The sequence below is a fragment of the Carassius gibelio genome, chromosome B2, assembly GCF_023724105.1.
Source record: "Carassius gibelio isolate Cgi1373 ecotype wild population from Czech Republic chromosome B2, carGib1.2-hapl.c, whole genome shotgun sequence".
NCBI lineage: Eukaryota > Metazoa > Chordata > Actinopteri > Cypriniformes > Cyprinidae > Carassius > Carassius gibelio.
The window spans coordinates 26,342,248-26,363,575 of record NC_068397.1 but is presented as its reverse complement, the minus strand read 5'-3'; the positions used below and the strand labels follow the sequence as shown (position 1 = coordinate 26,363,575).

The 21,328-nt window shown below is 37.0% G+C and overlaps 1 protein-coding gene across 5 annotated transcripts in view; it reads right to left on the bottom strand.

Moving 5' to 3' along the window:
• LOC127950954 (calmodulin-regulated spectrin-associated protein 2) overlaps window positions 1-19,488 on the bottom strand; it is a 43,968-nt gene extending 24,480 nt beyond the window's left edge. For all 5 annotated transcript variants that reach the window (XM_052548412.1, XM_052548415.1, XM_052548414.1 and 2 more), the window contains exons 1-3: window positions 18,815-19,488; window positions 7,834-8,093; window positions 4,507-4,668 (exon numbers count right to left, since the gene is read on the bottom strand). In XM_052548412.1, coding sequence (XP_052404372.1) covers window positions 4,507-4,668; window positions 7,834-8,093; window positions 18,815-18,953 — 561 coding nt within the window. In that variant the 5' untranslated portion in view covers window positions 18,954-19,488. The remainder of the gene's footprint in view (window positions 1-4,506; window positions 4,669-7,833; window positions 8,094-18,814) is intronic.
• Window positions 19,489-21,328: the final 1,840 nt, after the last annotated feature.

Below are 21,328 nucleotides of genomic sequence, written 5' to 3'. Positions count from 1 at the left end.
GTTTGAAGGAGTATTTCTGTTCCAAAAATACTACTTCCGGTTTGTCACAAGTTTCGGAAAGTTTTTTTCGAGTATGGCTCTGTGTGACGTTAGATGGAGCGGAATTTCCTTATATGGGTCATGAGGGCACGTCTGCCGGAAGAGCGCGCGCTCTTTACTAGAGAAGAAGAAGAGCGCGCGCTCCCGTATAGCACAGCACTGAGAGCACAACACACTTCACTGATCAGAGCGACGCGAAATGTCACAAAAGAAGTGTGTTTTTGGTTGCCAGGGCAAGACAACCCTGCACAGATTACCAAAAGAGAAACAGCATTAAGGGACCAGTGGATGGAGTTTATTTTTACAGAGCATCAACGGAGTTGTGCAAGTGTTTGTGTTTGTTCCCTGCATTTCGAAGATGCTTGTTTTACAACAAGGTCCAGTTTAAGGATAATGCAGTCCCAACGAAAAAGGGTCACGATCGTGTGTTGGAACCGCATGCGGTGAGTAAAACTGCTTCAAATATCTCTGTGTTATTAACTTAGCTATCCGCGTGTAAGCACATCAAGTAAACAACATGCGATGTTGTCATCAAACTGCACGAGTAAAACTGCTTCAAATATCTCTGTGTTGTTAACTTAGCTATCGGCACGTAAGCACATCAAGTAAACAACATGCGATGTTGTCATCAAACTGCACTTTCCACATCTACAGCTTAAAAGAAAAAAAAAGACGACAAAGAAAGTGGAACTTAGTCATTTTCCAAAACCGCTAAGCAAATATATACAGTTTCAGTACATACCACATAGAGACTGATTGCTGATGCTGCTCTTGTTCAATTTCAGCCTCTGGATCTGATTCTGGATCATAAATATACGCTGAATCTGACTGTTAGCCGTGGTTGGTTTTGGTTGGTTTTGTCCTCACAGTGTCACAGCTTCCAGACGTGCTCAACACAAAAGCCTACTCGCGCTCGTGATTCTTTAGCTCCGCCCACACGCACGCCTCCAGGCACTCGTGTTTTTCCGGGAAAAATCGGTACAGACTATCTTTCTCTTATGAATATAATAAAACTAAAGACTTTTTGGAGTTATGAAGGATGCAGTACTACTCTATAGGTACTCAAGATTAACAGGATTTTGAGTGAAAACGAGCATTTCACCCCCCCTTTAATGTAAAACTGGGTTATGTTGGTGGGTTTTCACATTGGTCTGAACAAAAACTGCAGACGGGATTATTGAAATGCACATTCATTCTCTGCCAGCAGGAAACACTTTTGGAACATCAGAAATACAGCGGCTTCCACGGTAATGGCTGTAAATACTGGAGCGCTGCTCAGAAAATGCCACCAAAACTTTTCAGAAGAAATTCGGTTTCCTTCAGAGATTAATTTATATAAAAACAAGAAAAATATATTCCTATATTGAGGAGGAAAGTCCACTGATGAGTTACTAGCGTAAGCCTCTTTGTCAAAGGCTGTCTAATTCTAAATTTTAGTTACTTTAACTACAAATTTAAATGAAAATGAAAATTATGAAATGAAACTAAACAAGTAAATGTGCAAGCATCCTCTACTTGGGTCCTTCTTATAAATGAGTAAGCAGCATTTAAAACAATAAACATACTGTATCATATGCATTCTTGCTCAATATTTAATTACAGCTTCAGATAAATTATATTTTCATTTGCTACAAACAGGGAACATGCAAACTCTGACATGTAGACAGTTGTTGTGCTGATAAACACTGTAAAAAGCAACCACTCTCATGACTGAGCTTAATGCGCATCTCATATGTGTAAAGCATTTTAGGGGGCCTTTTGGGGCCCAAATCAAAGTCTGCCTCTGCACAGGCACACAACAATTCTGCTATGGCTTTAAAGGTAAAATGTTCTCAGCAAAATTGAGCAAAAGTACATAATATTTTGTTTAAAATATAACACTGTTTAATCAGTTTAGCCTTCTCAAATCATCACGAATTAAAATAAAATCTAAAGATATAAAACAGTTCAAGCATGTAACGATGTTTTAACGTTAAACCCAGATACATGTGCACTTTATCGAATATATTGCGTGGAGAGTGCAAGATAAAGCACGCTTTTTTGGGACATGTAGGTGCCAGCGTGATCATAATATAAAATAAAGAAATATGAAATAAAGAAAACAAACATGCTTTCTGCCATCTCGTCTTGAATAGGAGAGCTTACAAAAATAAACTTTTAAATAAACTATAGAAAGCTTTAAATTATTACTTAACGAAATAATAAAAACAAACAACAAAAAATCTCAATACAATCATAATCCGTTTAGGAGGCGCGTCTAATGAGGAGATGACGAGTCAGGCGATTTCATCCTTGGGACACAGACTCAGAAAACATTAGTTTATAAGTAAATAATTCAAATATATTTTTACTATTTCCCTCTGTCACATTCATGCTAATTTTTCCGATGCTTTGGGACATCTTTTGAACTCAATTTGTACGCAGAACTGTTTATCTGCGCTGATAGACTATTTGATTTGAATTTGGATCAGCTAGGCTACATTTGTGAACGCACCTTTTCTGCAATACCGCGCGTCTTACAGGTTGCAATTTACAATCGCAACTTCATTGTGCTATTTATCCTTTCAAGCCGATTTTCACCTAATTTGGTCAGCTCCCAACAGCATCAGGTGTTTTATTAATGGTGAGTATATTATTCAAACCAGTCGTCTATTACGATGTCTCTGTAACAAAAGCAGTTGCATGAATACTAACGTTTGAAACAAAAAATGAAACCATCAACAGAAATACTGAACACGTATTACCCTCCATGTTTAAAAATACAATCGCAGCTGTTTAGAGATTAATGACGTCACAGAATTTACCGGTATTTTGGAATGGATGTGTGAATGGTGCTTTTCCCGAAAAAAGACGTAATGTCATTGACTGTGTGAACAGCGTATTTTTTTATTTACCAGTAAAGTCGTTCCGGTCATTTTACGGCAATTTACTGGTATTACTGTGTGAAAGAGGCTAATGAGTGACGTTCATGCGCGAGAGATCACTTCCGGAGCTTTCCACGCTTGCGCAGACTAAGCCAGAGTGTGCGTGCACGTCACATCAGGAAGCACTCGTGCACTCAGATCAGTTGGACGTGGTGGTGTACAAGAGGTAAAAACTATATAAATACTGTTCGTTTTCTTACACAAACCGCTCGTTTCGTGTCTTAGGTCATCAATGTGTACTTACGATGGGGAATTGTTTAATTTGGACTCCTCTGTGCATGCTCTTTGAGGTGGTAACCATATACCTCCATTATATGAGTCACAGACAAGAACGGTTTGACCTAAAAATATCAAAATGGGAAATACTGCAGAAACAAAGAAACCTACATCTTGGATGTCCTTGAGGTAAGCTAAAACATACCAAAATTTTATTTGAAAGTGAACTATCCCTTTAAAATCAAACTATATGTCATTAGCACACTGGTTATTAGTTTACATAGATTACTGATCTTTTTAAAAAGTCTATATGCTTCTTGTAAAAAAAAATTGTCTTTAACAGAGTAGAATAATCATTGATTGACCAATTTGTTAATGAAAACAAGCTTTTAATCAAAGGAAAGTTGCTCGCAACTGCCATTTTAGGACAATTTGTGGTTTCGTCTTAGTGACTAAGGAGTCCTCTTCACTACATCTAACGTTTCACAGATTTAGGAGCTAGTTTTAGTGCTAAAACACTTTGTGAAATATGAGCTACTTTTAGCCTTAAAATGTTTTGTGAATAAGGGCCCAGATGTTTTGCAATACAACTGCATTCTGAACAGTCAAAATGGAATTCATGCAATATTTATACCACACTAGATCGATATTCATCATAATTCTGCGTGTTACAATTCACAGATCTTACGTACCGGTATTTCTTTGATTACTCTGTGAATATTACAGAAAGATGTGGAGGTAGTCAGTGAAAAGACAAAAAAAGTGTTGGTTTATGGTGTATTACAGTGAGAGCTCAGTATTGCCACTAAAGCTACAGTAGGTAACTTTTGTAAAAAATGTATTTCTTAAATATTTGTTAAATCTGTCATTATGTCCTGACAGTAGAATATGAGACAGATAATGTGTGGAAAAAAATCTAGCTCCTCTGGCTCCTCTCAGTGGACCTATTACCATTTGCAGAAATGCATCGCTCCCGTTAAGAAACAACCAATCAGAGCTGCGGTCCGTAACTTTTATTGTGTTCCAAACTTACAAAATGTATATAATAAGCGAGTGCACCATGAATCCATTTTAAATGTAATAATCATTAGCATAATTTAAACATTATTAGCAACAGCTGTGATTGTATTTTAAAATAATTCTTAATATCTCTTTTAGTCATTTTTTAAATATTTTAAGTAAATATTGACTTTAATTTAATTTGCTACATTGGTGTATTCAACTGGAATTATACTGGCTGTAAGCTGCACCACACTCCACATAACATCAGAATTACAGGCTGGAAAACCCATAGGTCAACCAATATTTTCTAACATGGGATTCTCACCTTACTGATCCAAGTGGTTACTGCCTCTTCAGCGTCATAAGGGAAGTCCTCCTCAGTAAGAAATGGAGTAAATTTCTGTATGCAGGTCATCACTCTCTCCACACTGACCATTTCAGCTGTGTACGCCATCATTAAAGTGTCAATCATCGCCAGGTGAGAACTCTAAAATGACAAAAAAGAAAAAAAGAATGCACAAAACATTAAAACAATATCACGATCTGGTGCCATTTCTTCAACTAGTGTTAAAACAAACATTTCCTTTTTTTTGTCTCTCACCTCTAGAGGGTGTTATTGAAATTGAAATGACACTATGTAAGCAGTGTTCTCATCCAATAAAAATTGAACTAATAACATAGTTGTTTGACATATCAAACAACCAATCACAGTTCGTTTTGTTCAGCGTTACATTTCGAGCAATGAAAATGTCCCCAAAATAAAAGACCAGTGAGTAAAACTCTCAGACGTAACATTAAAAAATGTTTTGAAAATACAAAGCATGATGTAAAATGATGAATAAAATATTTAATATTCTGTACTATTTCTAGGTGAAATATCCAATAATTCAATGTATGACACTGATCATGTGTATCATTTGCACAAATTATCAGATGTTTTTTCATTAAAGAACAAGATGATCTTGGATCATCTCAAATAATGATCATCAAAAATGAGTTTATGCTTGAATGCTGCTGTTATTAAAGCAAAAGAGGGACAAAAAGACATTCTGCAATATTACTTTTGTTATAAAATAATTTAAAATGCACAATGTTGGATTAAATCAGAAAAGAATGCAAAATAGAAGCATTTTCATCACTTTCATCACAGACATACAGTTTAAACCATTACCTTCTGTGTTTCACCTGCTGAGTGAGAGCGTATGTGCAGTCGACACATTTCTCCCAAATATGCTGTTTAAAATTATTTTCATCAATGCAGTTTCACAGTTGTGCAGACCCCTCCTCTCCAACTGAGTCACACACACACCTCGACACACTGCCGCAGTGCTAAACGCCATGCCAACGGACACACCCACCCATGTGCACATATAAATGTGCACTCGTACAGAGACAGTAGACTAAACTGTGTTTTTGGATACAGTGGGTGCACTGGGTGAGTTTTGCAGACTGTGAGACCAAAGAAGGTCACACTGTTATTTTCTAAACCTCATGTCACATGTGCTCATCTTTTCCGAATAACCCTGCAAATCATAAATGCACACAGTGGTTGATGCAAAGACAAATCAGAAAGCATGTGGTGATGTGTTTTCATCTTGGAGCTTACTGTACAGAAGGAGAGTCTGCAACAATGAGAGCTGTGGATGTGTGTGTTCGTGTATTGATTTGGGTGGTGTGTCTGTGTTAAATCAGAAGGTCTAAATGTGCTCTGTGGTCTCAGGTAAAAGCACCTAAATTCAACACTGAAAGGACACTGAGTGTTACTGCAGAGACAGTGAGAAAGAGAAAGAGGGAGAAAGAGAGAGAGTACTGCAATGCAGAAATCAGCTTTCCCTAATATGGCAGTGTCCAGTCATCCACCATATACTTTACACCCTACAACACCCAGTTAACCCAAAAATGAAAATGTTGTCTTTAATTACTCACCCTCATGTCGTTCTAAACCCAAACCTTCGTCCATCTCCAGAACACAAATTATTATGATTTTTTTTATGAAATCCAATAGCTTTGACTTCTGAATAGCTTTAGACAGCAATGTAATTGACAAGTTCAAGGCCCAGAAAGATGTGCTGCATGATGTGTCGTTTAAGCATCGATATCGCAATCCACTTTAGTCTCATCGCAGGATGTGCGATGTAGGCTGTCGTAGTTGATCCGTTATTCATTAACTGTACGGGCCAGCTGCTCGCCGGCCATTGACTAATGTGATTCACGGATAAGTTGCACAGCTTAACCATAATAGAGTGAAAGTTTTGACAGGGCAGAGAGAGAGAGAGTGCGCGAGAGAGAGAGAAATAGCGATAGAGAGAGAGCTAGAGAGAGAAATAGTGATAGAGAGAGAGAGAGAGAGAGAGCCCCGGCCGCACGCTCACCATCTTCAAACAACACGAGCGCTGTCTTGCCCTCTCTCCCTCGTGCATATTAATCAATTGACACGATGGTGTCGATGTTTAAATCATTTAAAAAGAGAATGTAAGTGTGCTCACCCCATTTTTGTTTGTAAGAAAAAATTTGATTAGATTTCATATCGCAACATATATCGCAGAAAAAAAATAAAATATTGCAATGTGAAAGTGACATTCAGCCAAGTATGGTGACCCATACTCAGAATTTGTGCTCTGCATTTAACCCATCCGAAATGCACACACACACACACACACACACACACACACACACTGTGAGCACACACCCGGAGCAGTGGGCAGCCATTTATGCTGCGGCGCCCGGGGAGCAGTTGGCAGTGGGCAGCCATTTATGCTGCGGCGCCCGGGGAGCAGTTGGGGGTTCGATGCCTTGCTCAAGGGCACCTAAGTCGTGGTATTGAAGGTGGAGAGAGAGCTGTTCATGCACTACCCCCACCCACAATTCCGTCCGGCCCGAGACTAGAACTCACAACCCTTCGATTGGGAGTCCAACCCTCTAACCATTAGGCCACGACTCCCCCTTCCCTCCCCCTGTCATTTTTTTCCAATATCGTGCAGCCCTACAATCACAGGACTAACACGACACATTCATGTGGTTGATGCAGGAGCTGGTGTTCTGACGTAGAACCCAGATGCACTGCACCTGGTTTACAAGCAATCTCATTTTCTCATTGTTTAATAAAATTCCGGTTAAACCACTGATGTCACATAGACTTTCTGGGCCTTGAACCCAATAATTACATTGCTGTCTATGCGGGGTCAAAAAGCAATCAGATTTCATAAAAAATATCTTAATATGTGTATGTATGAGGGTGAGTAATTAATGATAGAATTTTTGGGTGAACTATCCTTTTAAATTATGACAGCAACAAAGATAACCTTAAAACGATAGCTACACCAAAAAAAAAATTCCCATAATTTTCTTGCTTGTTCTAGAAAAGCTTATGAAAGCTTCAATCAGTAGTGAGGATACAAACAAGCATTGCAAACCTTTTTATTACATTTTTAAACTCACAGTTTTTATCAGAAAAAATTAAACAAATTTTATTTTACCCCCAATTACATATTATGCACAGACTATATTTCTATGAAGTAATATTACTATTACTATGAAGGCATTGCAAAGGTCTTTTGAAAACATTTGCAGGATCATGTCACTCTTAAAATAAATCCATGTATGTTAGTTTTGCAACAGAACATAAATGAAGGTGTAGTGTCAAATGACTTGCCATCTGTATGGGGGTCTTGCAGAGGTCTCTCTCAGTCACAAGTCTCTCCTGGTCAGTGATGTAGAGACCTTTCTGAGCGAGGGCCTGGATGACAGCGTTGTGCCCCAGCAGAGGTTTAGCCGCGTCGCTCCTGAGGATCAGACTCCCAGCACGGCAATACAACTCCGCAGAAAGCAGTAGAGACACAACAGGTGGCTTCACATGCTCCTGATCATACTGGTCTCTGTAGAATGGATCCGCCAGCTCCGCCGGTACACAGTCTAAAGATAGAAGGACAGAGATCGTGATTGAATGCACAGTTTTGGAAGCTAATGAGAAAAGGTGATTATTCAGTTGGTCATGTGAGGTGGGTAAAACATTTTTTTTAAGTTCTGTATTCATTTCTTAATAACTTAATGTGCTTTTAAAGTTGATTCAGTATCAGTGCATGGTCTGAAGAGAGAGGCACACTGTTTTCAGACTAATCCCATTATAACTCAAGCTTAATCTGATTCAGTGAAGATCTGAATCAGACAGGTACAGGTACAGGCATGCATGAATTGAGTCACACACATATACAGACTGCAATCACTGGGGAGCAAGCCAGCACAATTACACACACACACACACACACACACACACACACGAGTAAACACCCAGGTACAGGCCTGAAAAAAAATTAGTCACTGCACAGCACTTTCCTACAAAAACAAAGCAGTCGTGATGCACACAAACAGAAATTAACAGCATCAGGATGACAACATCTGCAGACTGACAATTCAGCTCTGTTTCTGACGCTGAAGTACGACTGCAGATGTCTAAGATTAGAAGGCCAAGGAAATTCCTGGCATCCCATAATGCTTCAGTGTGAGTCAAACTACAGGCGATGTAGATTCCTGCTCTTCCCGGCTCATTTCCTTTCAGTATGTCTTGGTGTGCGTGTGTGTGTGTGTGTGTGTGTGTGTGTTCATTTTCAGCAGGAAATATGTGTCTTAAAGGTGCAGTACAGTTCCTGCTGATCTTGCTTAAAAATAAAACATTACAAATAAAAATCATAATAATTAAATATTTACTAATTAATTAACTAGTTTATCATAAATTAAATAACAATAAATTACATCATAGAAATACATAAAGAAAGAAGAAATGTTTATCATTTAAAAAATAATTAACAAACAATTAATAATTAAACTTTTTTTTTTACATTTTTAATAAATATAATTTAATAAATGAATAAAAAAAAACAGCCACTTTGTTGTTGCATGACTACTTGACCATCATTATTCATTCCTATTAAACACTTAATTCCAGAATTAACTTAACTGCTGGCGACAGTCTTTATGTGTACAGAGGATTCAGAAAACTCTTAAAACCATTCCCCTTAACCTTTATGAAAAGCTGCTGCGTCAATGGAAACCCTTTCTCTGCCAGTCTCCAACAGTTCAGAGCCAGAAGCAAAAAAACACAAACACACACACATTTTTGTTAAGCTCACAGTTTTTCCTGAACTTGCTCATAAAGAGCTGCCTGGTTATGGAAAGGTTTTTCCCCCACGTTTCATCCCAGCTAGATGGAGGACAGAGGCAGGAAGTGGCTCTCGAAGTTCACGACAAACACAGGGAGGAAGTGAGGGGTCAGAAAGAGAAAAGCCTGAGGCAGCAAGTCACCACGACTCACAAAAGCCTTTCAAAAGTTCAACTCTGCCCTTTGTGTGTTTAAATGTTACTGTAAGGAAACATAACTCTGTTCCTTTATGAAATTGTTATCTTAATGTTTCAATTATCTCAATTATCAAGGTTTTCACAGCAGATAATATATTACATTCTATAGAATTTTCAAGATATTCTTGGCATATGCTTATAATAGTCAAGTATAATGCCAGTGAACAAATTGTATGTTAAGGCCAGCATGAAATTTCAATTGCAATCAACTTTTCTTCCTTACTGTGAAACGGATCCTCAAGCAGTTAAAAAAAGAAGCAGAACTGGACTTGATTTGTCCATCATTAACTAGTTGTTGTTTCCTAAATGCAAAGTGGTTGGGTCTGTTATGATTTATTCAAGGTTGTTCCAAACCCTTCCAGGCTTTTTTCTTCAAAAAGACGCCAAAAGCATTATAAAAGAATCATAAAGTGGCCCTTAATACTTGTGTGCTAAATTCCAAGTAATCTGAAGCCATATGATCACTTATAAAAACAGGCCAAAATTTAAGTCAGAATTCCCAGATAACCTTCCCCTCCAGTGTGTTGTAGACTCACTTCTTCTGGATGTGGAACTGGATCACAAATTATTCATGCATACATAGACCCATTTATGTAGATCGGGGGCACATTCTCTTAAAAAAAATTTAATACATTTCGTCTTCAGCAGTTCATATGTCGGGAGTAAATACTGCTATGTTCATTATTACATCCAACAATAGGACACCTCAATCACGTAGGGGTCATTCTTGTCAACATTTGCTCCGGCGGTGGGACAATGGCGGACTGATGAGTCCAGTCAGTGCTGAAATGCCACCGTCAATCAAACTATCATGGGAGGTGCCTGTTTTTGTGACATCACACAGACAGACATCTGAGATGGACTCGATTTGAGAAATGGGTAAAGATTTAAAGGGGGGGTGAAATGCTATTTCATGCATACTGAGTTTTTTACAATGTTAAAGAGTTGGATTCCCATGCTAAACATGGACAAAGTTTCAAAAATTAAGTTGTACGTTTGAAGGAGTGTTTTTGTTCCCAAAATACTCCTTCCGGTTTGTCACAAGTTTCGGAAAGTTTTTTTCGAGTATGACTCTGTGTGAAGTTAGATGGAGCGGAATTTCCTTATATGGGTCCTGAGGGCACTTCTGCCGGAAGAGCGCACGCTCCCGTATAGCGAGGCTGAGCAGCACAGACATTTCACTGATCAGATCGATTCACTGATCAGAGCGAGAGCGTCACGAAAAGTCACAAAAGAAGTGTGTTTTTGGTTGCCAGGGCAAGACAACCCTGCACAGATTACCAAAAAAAAAAACAGCATTAAAGGACCAGTGGATGGAGTTCGTTTTTACAGAGCATCAACGGAGTTGTGCAAGTGTTTTTGTTTGTTCCCTGCATTTCGAAGATGCTTGTTCACAAGGCCCAGTTTGACGACGGATTTGCTTATCGTTTATTTCTTAAGGATGATGCAATCCCAAGGAAAAAGGGTCACGATCGTGTGTTGGAACCGCAGGCCGTGAGTAAAACTGCTTCAAATATCTCTGCCTCCTTGTGTCCCCTCCCATGCCAGAGACCGGGGTTCGAGCCCCGCTCGGAGCGAGTCGTTGCTGCTGCTGATTTCATTCAGTGTCAGCCTCTGGATCTGATTCTGGATCATAAATAAACGGCTGATTCTGACTGTAAGCCATGGTTTGTTTTGGATGATGGGTTTTCCCTCACGGTAATGTCACAGCTTCCACATGCTCTCAACGCAAAAGCCTATTCGCGCTTGTGATTCTTTAGCCCCGCCCACACGTCACACCTCCAGCCGGTCGTGTTTTTCCAGACTATCTTTCTCTTATGAATATAATAAAACTAAAGACTTTTTGGATTTATGAAGGATGCAGTACTACTCTATATGTACTCAAGATTAACAGGATATTGAGTGAAAACGAGCATTTCACCCCCCCTTTAAGCACTGGTTGAATTTTTATCATTTTAGGGTGGTTGTGTACACACACAGCCATTTCAGTTCAAACTAGATAAAAAAGTTCGTCAAGACAAACTTTAAGTTGGCTTGAGAAAGCCTGACCAGAAAGTTTGAAAAGTTTAGAAAGTTTAGAAAGTTTGAAAAGTTTGAAAAGTTTGAAAAGTTTGAAAAGTTTGAAAATGTGAAAAGTTTAAAAGTTTAAAAAGATTTAAAAGTTTAAGAAGTATAAAAATGACAGTGATTAACATATTGCTAGCATTACAAGCAAGTGACTACCATGTGACAAGCATGTACTTAGCATGATTAGCATGTTGCTAGCATGATTTTAGCATTATTAGCATGCGACTAGCATGTTGCTAACATGATTTTAGCATGATTAGCATGTTGCTAGCATGATTTTAGCATTATTAGTATGCGACTAGCATGTTGCTAGCATGATTTTAGCATGATTAGCATGTTGCTAGCATGATTTTAGCATGATTAGCATGCGACTAGCATGTTGCTAGCATGATTTTAGCATGATTAGCATGTTGCTAGCATATCTCTAGCATGACTAGCATGTGACTAGCATGTTGCTAGCATTATTTTAGCATGATTAGCATGTTGCTAGCATGATTTTAGCATGATTAGCATGCGACTAGCATGTTGTTAACATGATTTTAGCATGATTAGCATGTTGCTAGCATGATTAGCATGCGACTAGCATGTTGCTAGCATGATTTTAGCATGATTAGCATGTTGCTAGCATGATTTTAGCATGATTAGCATGCGACTAGCATGTTGCTAGCATGATTTTAGCATGATTAGCATGTTGCTAGCATGATTTTAGCATGATTACCATGCGACTAGCATGTTGCTAGCATGATTTCAGCATGATTAGCATGTTGCTAGCATGTCTCTAGCATGACTAGCATGCGACTAGCATGTTGCTAGCATGATTTTAGCATGATTAGCATGTTGCTATTATGATTTTAGCATGATTAGCATGCGACTAGCATGTTGCTAGCATGATTTTAGCATGATTTTAGCATGATTAGCATGTTGCTAGCATGATTTTAGCATGATTAGCATGCGACTAGCATGTTGCTAGCATGATTTTAGCATGATTAGCATGTTGCTAGCATGATTTTAGCATGATTAGCATGCGACTAGCATGTTGCTAGCATGATTTTAGCATGATTAGCATGCGACTAGCATGTTGCTAGCATGATTTTAGCATGATTAGCATGTTGCTAGCATGATTTTAGCATGATTAGCATGCGACTAGCATGTTGCTAGCATGATTTTAGCATGATTAGCATGCGACTAGCATGTTGCTAGCATGATTTTAGCATGATTTGCATGTTGCTAGCATTTCTCTAGCATGACTAGCATGCAACTAGCATGTTGCTAGCATTATTTTAGCATGATTAGCATGTTGCTAGCATGATTTTAGCATGATTAGCATGCGACTAGCAAGTTGCTAGCATGATTTTAGCATGATTAGCATGTTGCTAGCATGATTTTAGCATGATTAGCATGCGACTAGCAAGTTGCTAGCATGATTTTAGCATGATTAGCATGTTGCTAGCATGATTTTAGCATGATTAGCATGCGACTAGCATGTTGCTAGCATGATTTTAGCATGATTAGCATGTTGCTAGCATGATTTTAGCATGATTAGCATGTTGCTAGCATGATTTTAGCATGATTAGCAGGCGACTAGCATGTTGCTAGCATGATTTTAGCATGATTAGCATGTTGCTAGCATGATTTTAGCATGATTAGCATGTTGCTAGTATGATTTTAGCATGATTAGCAGGCGACTAGCATGTTGCTAGCATGATTTTAGCATGATTAGCATGTTGCTAGCATGTTGCTAGCATGATTTTAGCATGATTAGCATGTTGCTAGCATGATTTTAGCATGATTACCATGTTGCTAGCATGATTTTAGCATGATTAGCATGCGACTAGCATGTTGCTAGCATGATTTTTAGCATGACTAGCATGTTGTTAGGATAGATAGATAGATAAGTTTGAATAGATAGATAGATAGATGAGTTTGAATATAGATAGATAGATAGATGAGTTTGAATATAGATAGATAGATGAGTTTGAATATAGATAGATAGATAGATAGATAGATAGATAGATAGATAGATAGATAGATAGATAGATAGATAGATAGATAGATAGATGAGTTTGATAGATAGATAGATAGATAGATAGATAGATAGATAGATAGATAGATAGATAGATAGATAGATAGATAGATAGATAGATAGATAGTCAGAAGAAAGATAGAGTTAGATGATGATAGATAGATAGATAGATAAATAGATAGATTAGTTTTAATATAGATAGATGAGTTTGATGATAGATAGATAGATAGATTAGTTTTAATATAGATAGATAAGTTTGATAGATAGATAGATAGATAGATAGATAGATAGATAGATAGATAGATAGATAGATAGATAGATAGATAGATAGATAGATTAGTTTTAATATAGATAGATAGATGAGTTTGAATATAGATAGATAGATAGATGAGTTTGATTATAGATAGATGAGTTTGATTATAGATAGATAGATAGATTAGTTTTAATATAGATAGATGAGTTTGATAGATAGATAGATATATAGATAGATAGATAGATAGATAGAGTTTGAATATAGATAGATAGATGAGTTTGAATGGGTTAGTAATAGTACATAGGTTAGTCTGATTGAGTCTAATGGGCTTCAGTGTGTTTAGATTTGAATTTTTGACAGTTGGAGTTCACGGAATGTTCAGATGAGCAGAGGCTTTTCAATGCAAGTCTATGGGATTTTTATGATTTTTAATCTTCAGTTTTATGAAAAGTATAAGTCCGATCAGTCTAAAAAGATATAGCAACTAACTTCAGATCAGTCTGAAGAGCTGGGCTGAGTTTGGAGTTTGTAGAGTTAAAGCTCTAGGAGGAGTAGCAGTCAACAGTTTTAGGCCGGGTTCACACCGCAAGTTGCAGCAGAGCAGAAGCAGCGCGTTAGCAGCAGGTAGGCAGAGCAGAAGCAGCGCGCGCCTATTTTGCTTTCACACCGGCAGCGGAGGCAGCGCGCAACTGAACAGCAGATTTTGGTCAGAGTGCTCTATAATGGGTACGTTCGCATTGCTTTATTTCCCATTTAAAATACATTTAAATAAAAAGACTAGGCAAGAAGCTTTTTTAATTAATAATTTAATTGTTACTTTTGTTGGATCTTTGTTTTGCTGTCTTTGTTTTCCGTGCAGTACGTGTTGTTGATAGAAGAAAGGCCATCGCGCTATATTTGTTATTAAGGAGACTAAAAAGACCCAGACTTTGGGTTCATCCCATTAACCGACGTAGGAGAGAACATGGTGCATATTACCATCTTGTCACTGGGTTTGTTTGCAATCAAATTTACCAAAAAACACCCTGAAAACCAATTTAATAAACGGTTTTAAATTATGTGTATTGTAGATGGTTCACAGCCTTGACTTCCTGCTCATCTTGAAATCAGCATTTACTTGTTTATTATATATGCATGTATCACCTGCTTTTGTTATTTGTGTGCTTATGTGTAATTTAGAAATTGTAAATAAATGGTTCCAATTGAATCAATTTTGAATCAAATATTGAGTTGTTTGCTCGTGTGCCAGCGAAAGCGTCAAAAACACTATAAAATTAATTACCATCTGCAATAAGAGCCGCTGCAACTTCATCGCATGCTTTTTCCTTCTCCTGCAAGTCTTTATAAAGTACATTGTGTGGATCATAAAGAACTTGATATTTCTCAACTTCCACAATGAGACGAGTGTCGTCCATTATTGTCTTTCCAGGTGCACTCTGAAGACCACCGCCTGTGACACCACGTGCTGTTGTTTATGATTGTTAGCACGACATCCGTTCTTCTGCCAATACATAGGCCTAGTTATTAAAAGAATACTACTACTAATAAATAAATCTCCAAGGCTAAGCTAGCAATATAAATTATTTAAAGTTGTTTTTGTATTTCGGCAAAAAAAAGTCTATTTTTGGATAGAACTGTAAGTACTTTAACAGATTTTGTAAAAAAAAAAAAAAAAAAAAAAAAAAAATATATATATATATATATATATATATATATATATATATATATATATATATATATATATTAAAAATAAAATTATAATAAAAAATATAAAAATATGTGGTTTTAAATATCATACATTTTTTATGTAATTTGCTAAGAACACAGTAGATATCATTAATGCAAATTTTGGGCAAATTTTCGTTTAAGTACATGTGTATTTTGGCCATGATCATGATCATTTTGGCCATGGTCACTTTATCTTCTATACATATTTTTTATATTAATTTCCTTTTCGTAACATACTCTAGTTCTTGTTAAAACACCCTAGATGTGCTTTTTTTGTGCAGTTAGAGCACTTTTTGTGTGAAATCATATTTATTTTGTCCATCAAAGGTGTACTTTCACTTTAACTGAGCGTCAGCAGCGCTGCAAAAATAGACCCAGCGCCGAAACGATCGCGGCACTGCTGCTTCTGCTCTGCTTCTGCAACGCTCTGCCGCGCAGCTTCTGCGTGCGGTGTGAACGCTCTCATCTGTTAACATAGGCACCGAAAAAAATACGCGCTGCTTCTGCTCTGCTGCAGCTTGCGGTGTGAACCCGGCCTTAGTCTCAGAAGAATAATAATAATAAGAAGTTTAAATACAATATCAGTAAGTTGGCTCTCTCAAGCCAACTTAATAACTTGTAAAAGTGCATGTAGCATCATATGACCCCTTTAAGAAACAAATAAAGTTTGTTTCCACATTCCACATTATGAGTCCCTTATATGTAACATAACATGAATGTTTGACATTTTTGGTCCTTAACAGTTTACAGCAAAAATAACAGTGCACAGAGTCACATGTGAACGTCACACACTCGCAGCACTCCTCAGGCTTCAGTGATGTAACAGAAACGAATGCTCTCTGTTGTGGTATGTGCAGTATGCCACAGATGTTAGGCTGGAGGGAAAGACAGGACATGGACAATTTTGCTGTGAGGGCCTACTGGCAATCAAAACAGCTGTTTGTGGTCTTGTTTATTTTTCATTTCCGAGAAAAGTATTTGGATGAATAGACATCCACCAGACTCTATTTTCAATCTAACGATGCCTTGCAATGGTATGGCTAGATTTCCTGTGTTTGTTTCTCATGCTGATCAGCAGTTTAACTCTACTGTGAAGAGCAGTGTCTGATGGGCACACTTAAATGCATGTAATATTATTAGACACTTAATGGTGTGTTATTTGCAATTAAATGAATATATATATCATTACATTTGATTAAGTGTAATCGGTTAAACTAAAGATTGTTTTTATGACCCACTTACAGTAAGTACTTTATGTATAATTTTATAATTGTCTTAGAAATACACTTACTGCCAAATACTGACAAGCATTAATAGCAACTAAATTATACTTTATTGTGATTTCTGAAACTTGCATGTCAAATTTAAATGGACTTTTAATGTAATGTTGAATGACAAAACAGTAATTAAATGTACTATTTATAAGCAAAATGAAAGAATATTAAATCATGTACTTTAAATTAAAACCTTTGATCTGAAATTAAACTGCAGACTTAAAGTGTGCTTAAGTGTGTTTAGAAACAGTCATGCAAATATACTTTTTTAAAGTACACAAAAATGTAACTTAAAATGATCTGCAAGTACAGTTTTTTAAAACATTCAATACGATTAAGCACACCTGATGGTGTTAATGATGGTATTAAGTCCAATAGGAGTTTTTGTTAATGTCACTAACAGAACAGACTCAAATTTAGGTGATTCAGAGACATCTGCAATAGAGATCAGAGTAAATCCACGCTTTATAACCATATTTGAGTTCATGAACACCAGCAACTCTGATGAGAAAAGCAGACTTTTTACAGACACACACACAATTCTGCCAGCAGTCGTCTTCATCTTGGCCCAGTTGTGTTGCACTCCACAGGCGTTTCTGTTGTGGGCCGGGCCGCTCTAGCAATAAAAGCCACACTGCTTAGGCCATGCAAGTTTGATAGTCTGTGTTTATGTTTATTCCAGCATCCTCCATGAGGAGCTGTTCTGGAAAATTCAACCTTATTACTGTGAGCTGGAGTGGGGAATCTGTTTTGAGCATTCATTGCGGACTGTCGGGATGGACTTAAAGCCATAAGCCAGATTGTGGCCTTTCATGAGTCTATGTAGGGAAATAGGCTAATGGTTTCAGCAGACATGACAACAATTGCCAACATGTAGACTTTTTGTGAAATTCACTGTTTGTAACATCTGTATACTGCTTCTCATGAGACACATATGAACTTAAAATACCTTAGAAAATTGCAGAACTTATACAAATTTAGTTCATGTCTCCTAAGAGAACAACAAGTTAATTCTTTCTTTTTTTCATAATTAAACAAATTGGTGATTTTTCCATGAACAAAATCCCTCCACTAAACACTCATGATGCTAAATATGTTCAGTGCATTTTTAAATACTGTCAGGGGAAAACAGGCATGATGACACACTTTTACTCCAGCCCATATTTCTCTAAGTAGGTCTGTTTTCAATTTGAATGCATGCTTATGGTGGCTTATGTGGTAAACAAGAGCAAGGTGTCACAATATGTGGGGTAAGTTGTCACAGTGAAAACTGCCATTAAATACGTGTTTCAGCAAAATGTTAAGACTTACACAGTTATGAAAGACAAAACAATTCATGAAAATGTACATTAAACCAGGGGTTTTCAATCTCTTAAATGTCACGGCACCCCAAATTTGATCATCCTCATGCAAAGGACCCCATCCTAAAATTTAAAAGGCATCTATAAAGTTTGTATAGAAACTCAATTTTATACTGTGAAATATTAATATTATAAATGTCTAAAATATTAATTTGACAATTTTAGCCTTCTCTAAAGTTCCATTATTCCATTATTATTCTTTTGTTAAAAACAACAATAATAATAAAATAAAAAACTCATTATAGTGCTGTTATTGTACTGTATTTATTTGCTCATTTGCTTATTTAAACCTAATATATTTTTATTTTGTTTTCATCTGTTTGCTCATTCATTTTGCTCATTTAATTTATTACTTATTTTGAATTCATGTATACTTATTATTATTACTATTATTTCCACTCTCATTTCCTCGTTTTTTAATATAATTTCCACGCACCCACCTTGGGGCCCCCTGTGATCCCCGGACCCCAGTTTGATAAAGCCTATATTAAACCACTGAGATACAGTGTAGCCCATGTGACAACTTCCCCCAGCACTCAAAATCCAGATTTTTCAAACCGTTAAGCGCCACCTACCAGATCCAAAGGCTTTGGCGATGAGCCACGTCAAGCTGCAGGATATCTTGGCCCTGGTGAAATCATAGTGATCGACAGATTTGATCGAGGGCACGATGAACGTCCTCTTGCTCTCCTTGATCTCTGCGGCATCACCCATCTTGACATCTAATCAACTCAGTTTTATTTTAAAAGCACTTTCAACACCACAAAGTGGAACCAAAGTGCTGTGCATAAAAATAAGATATAAATAGGCATAAAACTAACACAGAGAACGCGTCGCTGCATCACGTCCCGCGTTGCTATGAGATAAGAGCGGTGATGTGAAAAATAACGGATCAGCGCGAGCTCTCGTGTAGTCCAATAATTCTGCTCTCATATATTGATTAGCAAGGCCTATATAGAGGACAAACAATCCCAACTGCATCTCCGAGCGTCGGATTCAATATCCAACAAGAAAATCCAGGCGGCTGCTGTAGCTCTCATCCGTTTCACCGGCATTATATCCTCAAGTTGCTGTAGATGACATAAATCAATATTTCTTATGTGACACGAGCGCCATGATGAGGGATGTCAAGTTCAGTGGCGAGGAGAGGCGATCTACGAGTTCACTGTTTTGTGTCATGATTTCTCGTCTTTAACTTTTGTAACTGTCCTTCCTAAAATCTCCCTCTCCCTGCGATCCGCCTGCCGCACTGGCCTGGAAAAAAAGAGCGAGATGAGTGCGCATGCGCGAAACGCCCAGACGCAGACGAGCACTGCTGAGGCAGATTCACAGAGACGTCAAATAAAACGAAATTTTACACACCTCATCTCATTATTAAATAAAATATACTATTATTACTGTATGTAATAATACATACAGTATTATTACAATTTCATATGATTATTTTTTTTAAATAAATAACTAATTTCCTTCCTTTACCCTGAGATCAGATCACAACTTAGATATTAAAATGTATTGTAAACATACAGATGAAAAATGTGAATGTGTGTATATATAGATATAAAATCATACAATTATATACACACTATAATTACATAAAAATATATGTAATTGTGGTGTGTATATAATGATATTCTTTATAATTATATATTAATATTTATATTTTAATTTAAAATATAATGTAAAATATTAATATATATTTTAATAAAATTTATTATAATGAGTAAACGTAGAAGGGGTTAATTTATTTCGCCACTATCAACAGATATTGGTGAAAATGTAAAAAAAAAAAAAAGAAGAAGAAAAAAGAAAAAAGAAAAAAAGAAGTATTCATTTAAAAATATTAAACTTATGGTATTAACACTGAGCAACAGGAAACGAAGAAAGGATATTGCTCCAAAAAAATACAAATAAATGCATATATCTCTATATGTCAATCAAATTAATCTGTTAATGAAATATTTTTTCCCTATATGATGGCATGTTCAATCAATAGAATAAATACAGGTTATTCACATCCTTTGAGACGTGAGGTGAGATGGGGTTGTAACTCTGTAGGATCTTTACTGTGAGGTGTGGAGGCAGATGTGAGTCCTCAGGTTGTGTTACTCAGAAGCAGGAGTCATGGATCAGATTTGTCAGACAGGAAGGGGTGTGACCACTGCTGTGGCCAAGGCCTCTGACTATCAGCTCTGGAGAATAGCTGTAATTACTGCCCTCTACCCACACACACAACCCTTTCATCAAACACACACACATACACACTCACATAACCCTTTCATGTGAGAGAGAGCGAGGCTTCTAGTTCTCAAGCACAAATGGAAGTCATTTACTGAACTCCAATAAATATGTGTGTGTGTGTGTGTGTGTGTGAGAGAGAGAGAGAGAGAGAGAGTGAGTTTGTTAAACCAGATGTGACTGAAATCTCTCCTGCTAATTTTAGCAAGCTAATTATAAACTCACTGCTAAAGCTTCTGACCCTTTTTGAATTACATCACACTGTGAAGTCATTCTGTGTTTTAAATCATATGTTAAGTTAAACAATCATTAAATCATCAACTTAAAAGAAAAAGAAAAAGTTAAATGATACTTAATATATTCAATCATCCTATGTCCACCTGTTTGTGCTTTTACATTAAATGTCCATTTAATTATTTCACTGCAGAATTAAATGGCAACTGTACACAGAGAGTAATGTTCCTGTAGCAGACACTGCACAGCGTTATTGGGGATGATTGGGAGACTTTAGGCCTCCTACATTCTTACAGCCTGTAAAACTTCAAAACTTGAAGACACCATTATGTAACATTTAGGGGTAAACAAAAACTGTAGATTCCCCTTTAGATTTTGTACCTGAAATTTAATGTAAGTAAAGCCCGAATTACAGCTTTATATCTTTTAGAGTATGTTGTGGATGTGTGTGTATGTGTGGGCATGTTTTTGTGACATATCAGGACACATCTCTGTATAATGACATGGGTGACACGGGTATTACAAGGAGAGGGTGACTTATGAGGACATAAGCCATGTCCCCATTTTTCAAAACGCTTATAAATCATACAGAATGAGGTTTTTTGAGAAAGTAAAAA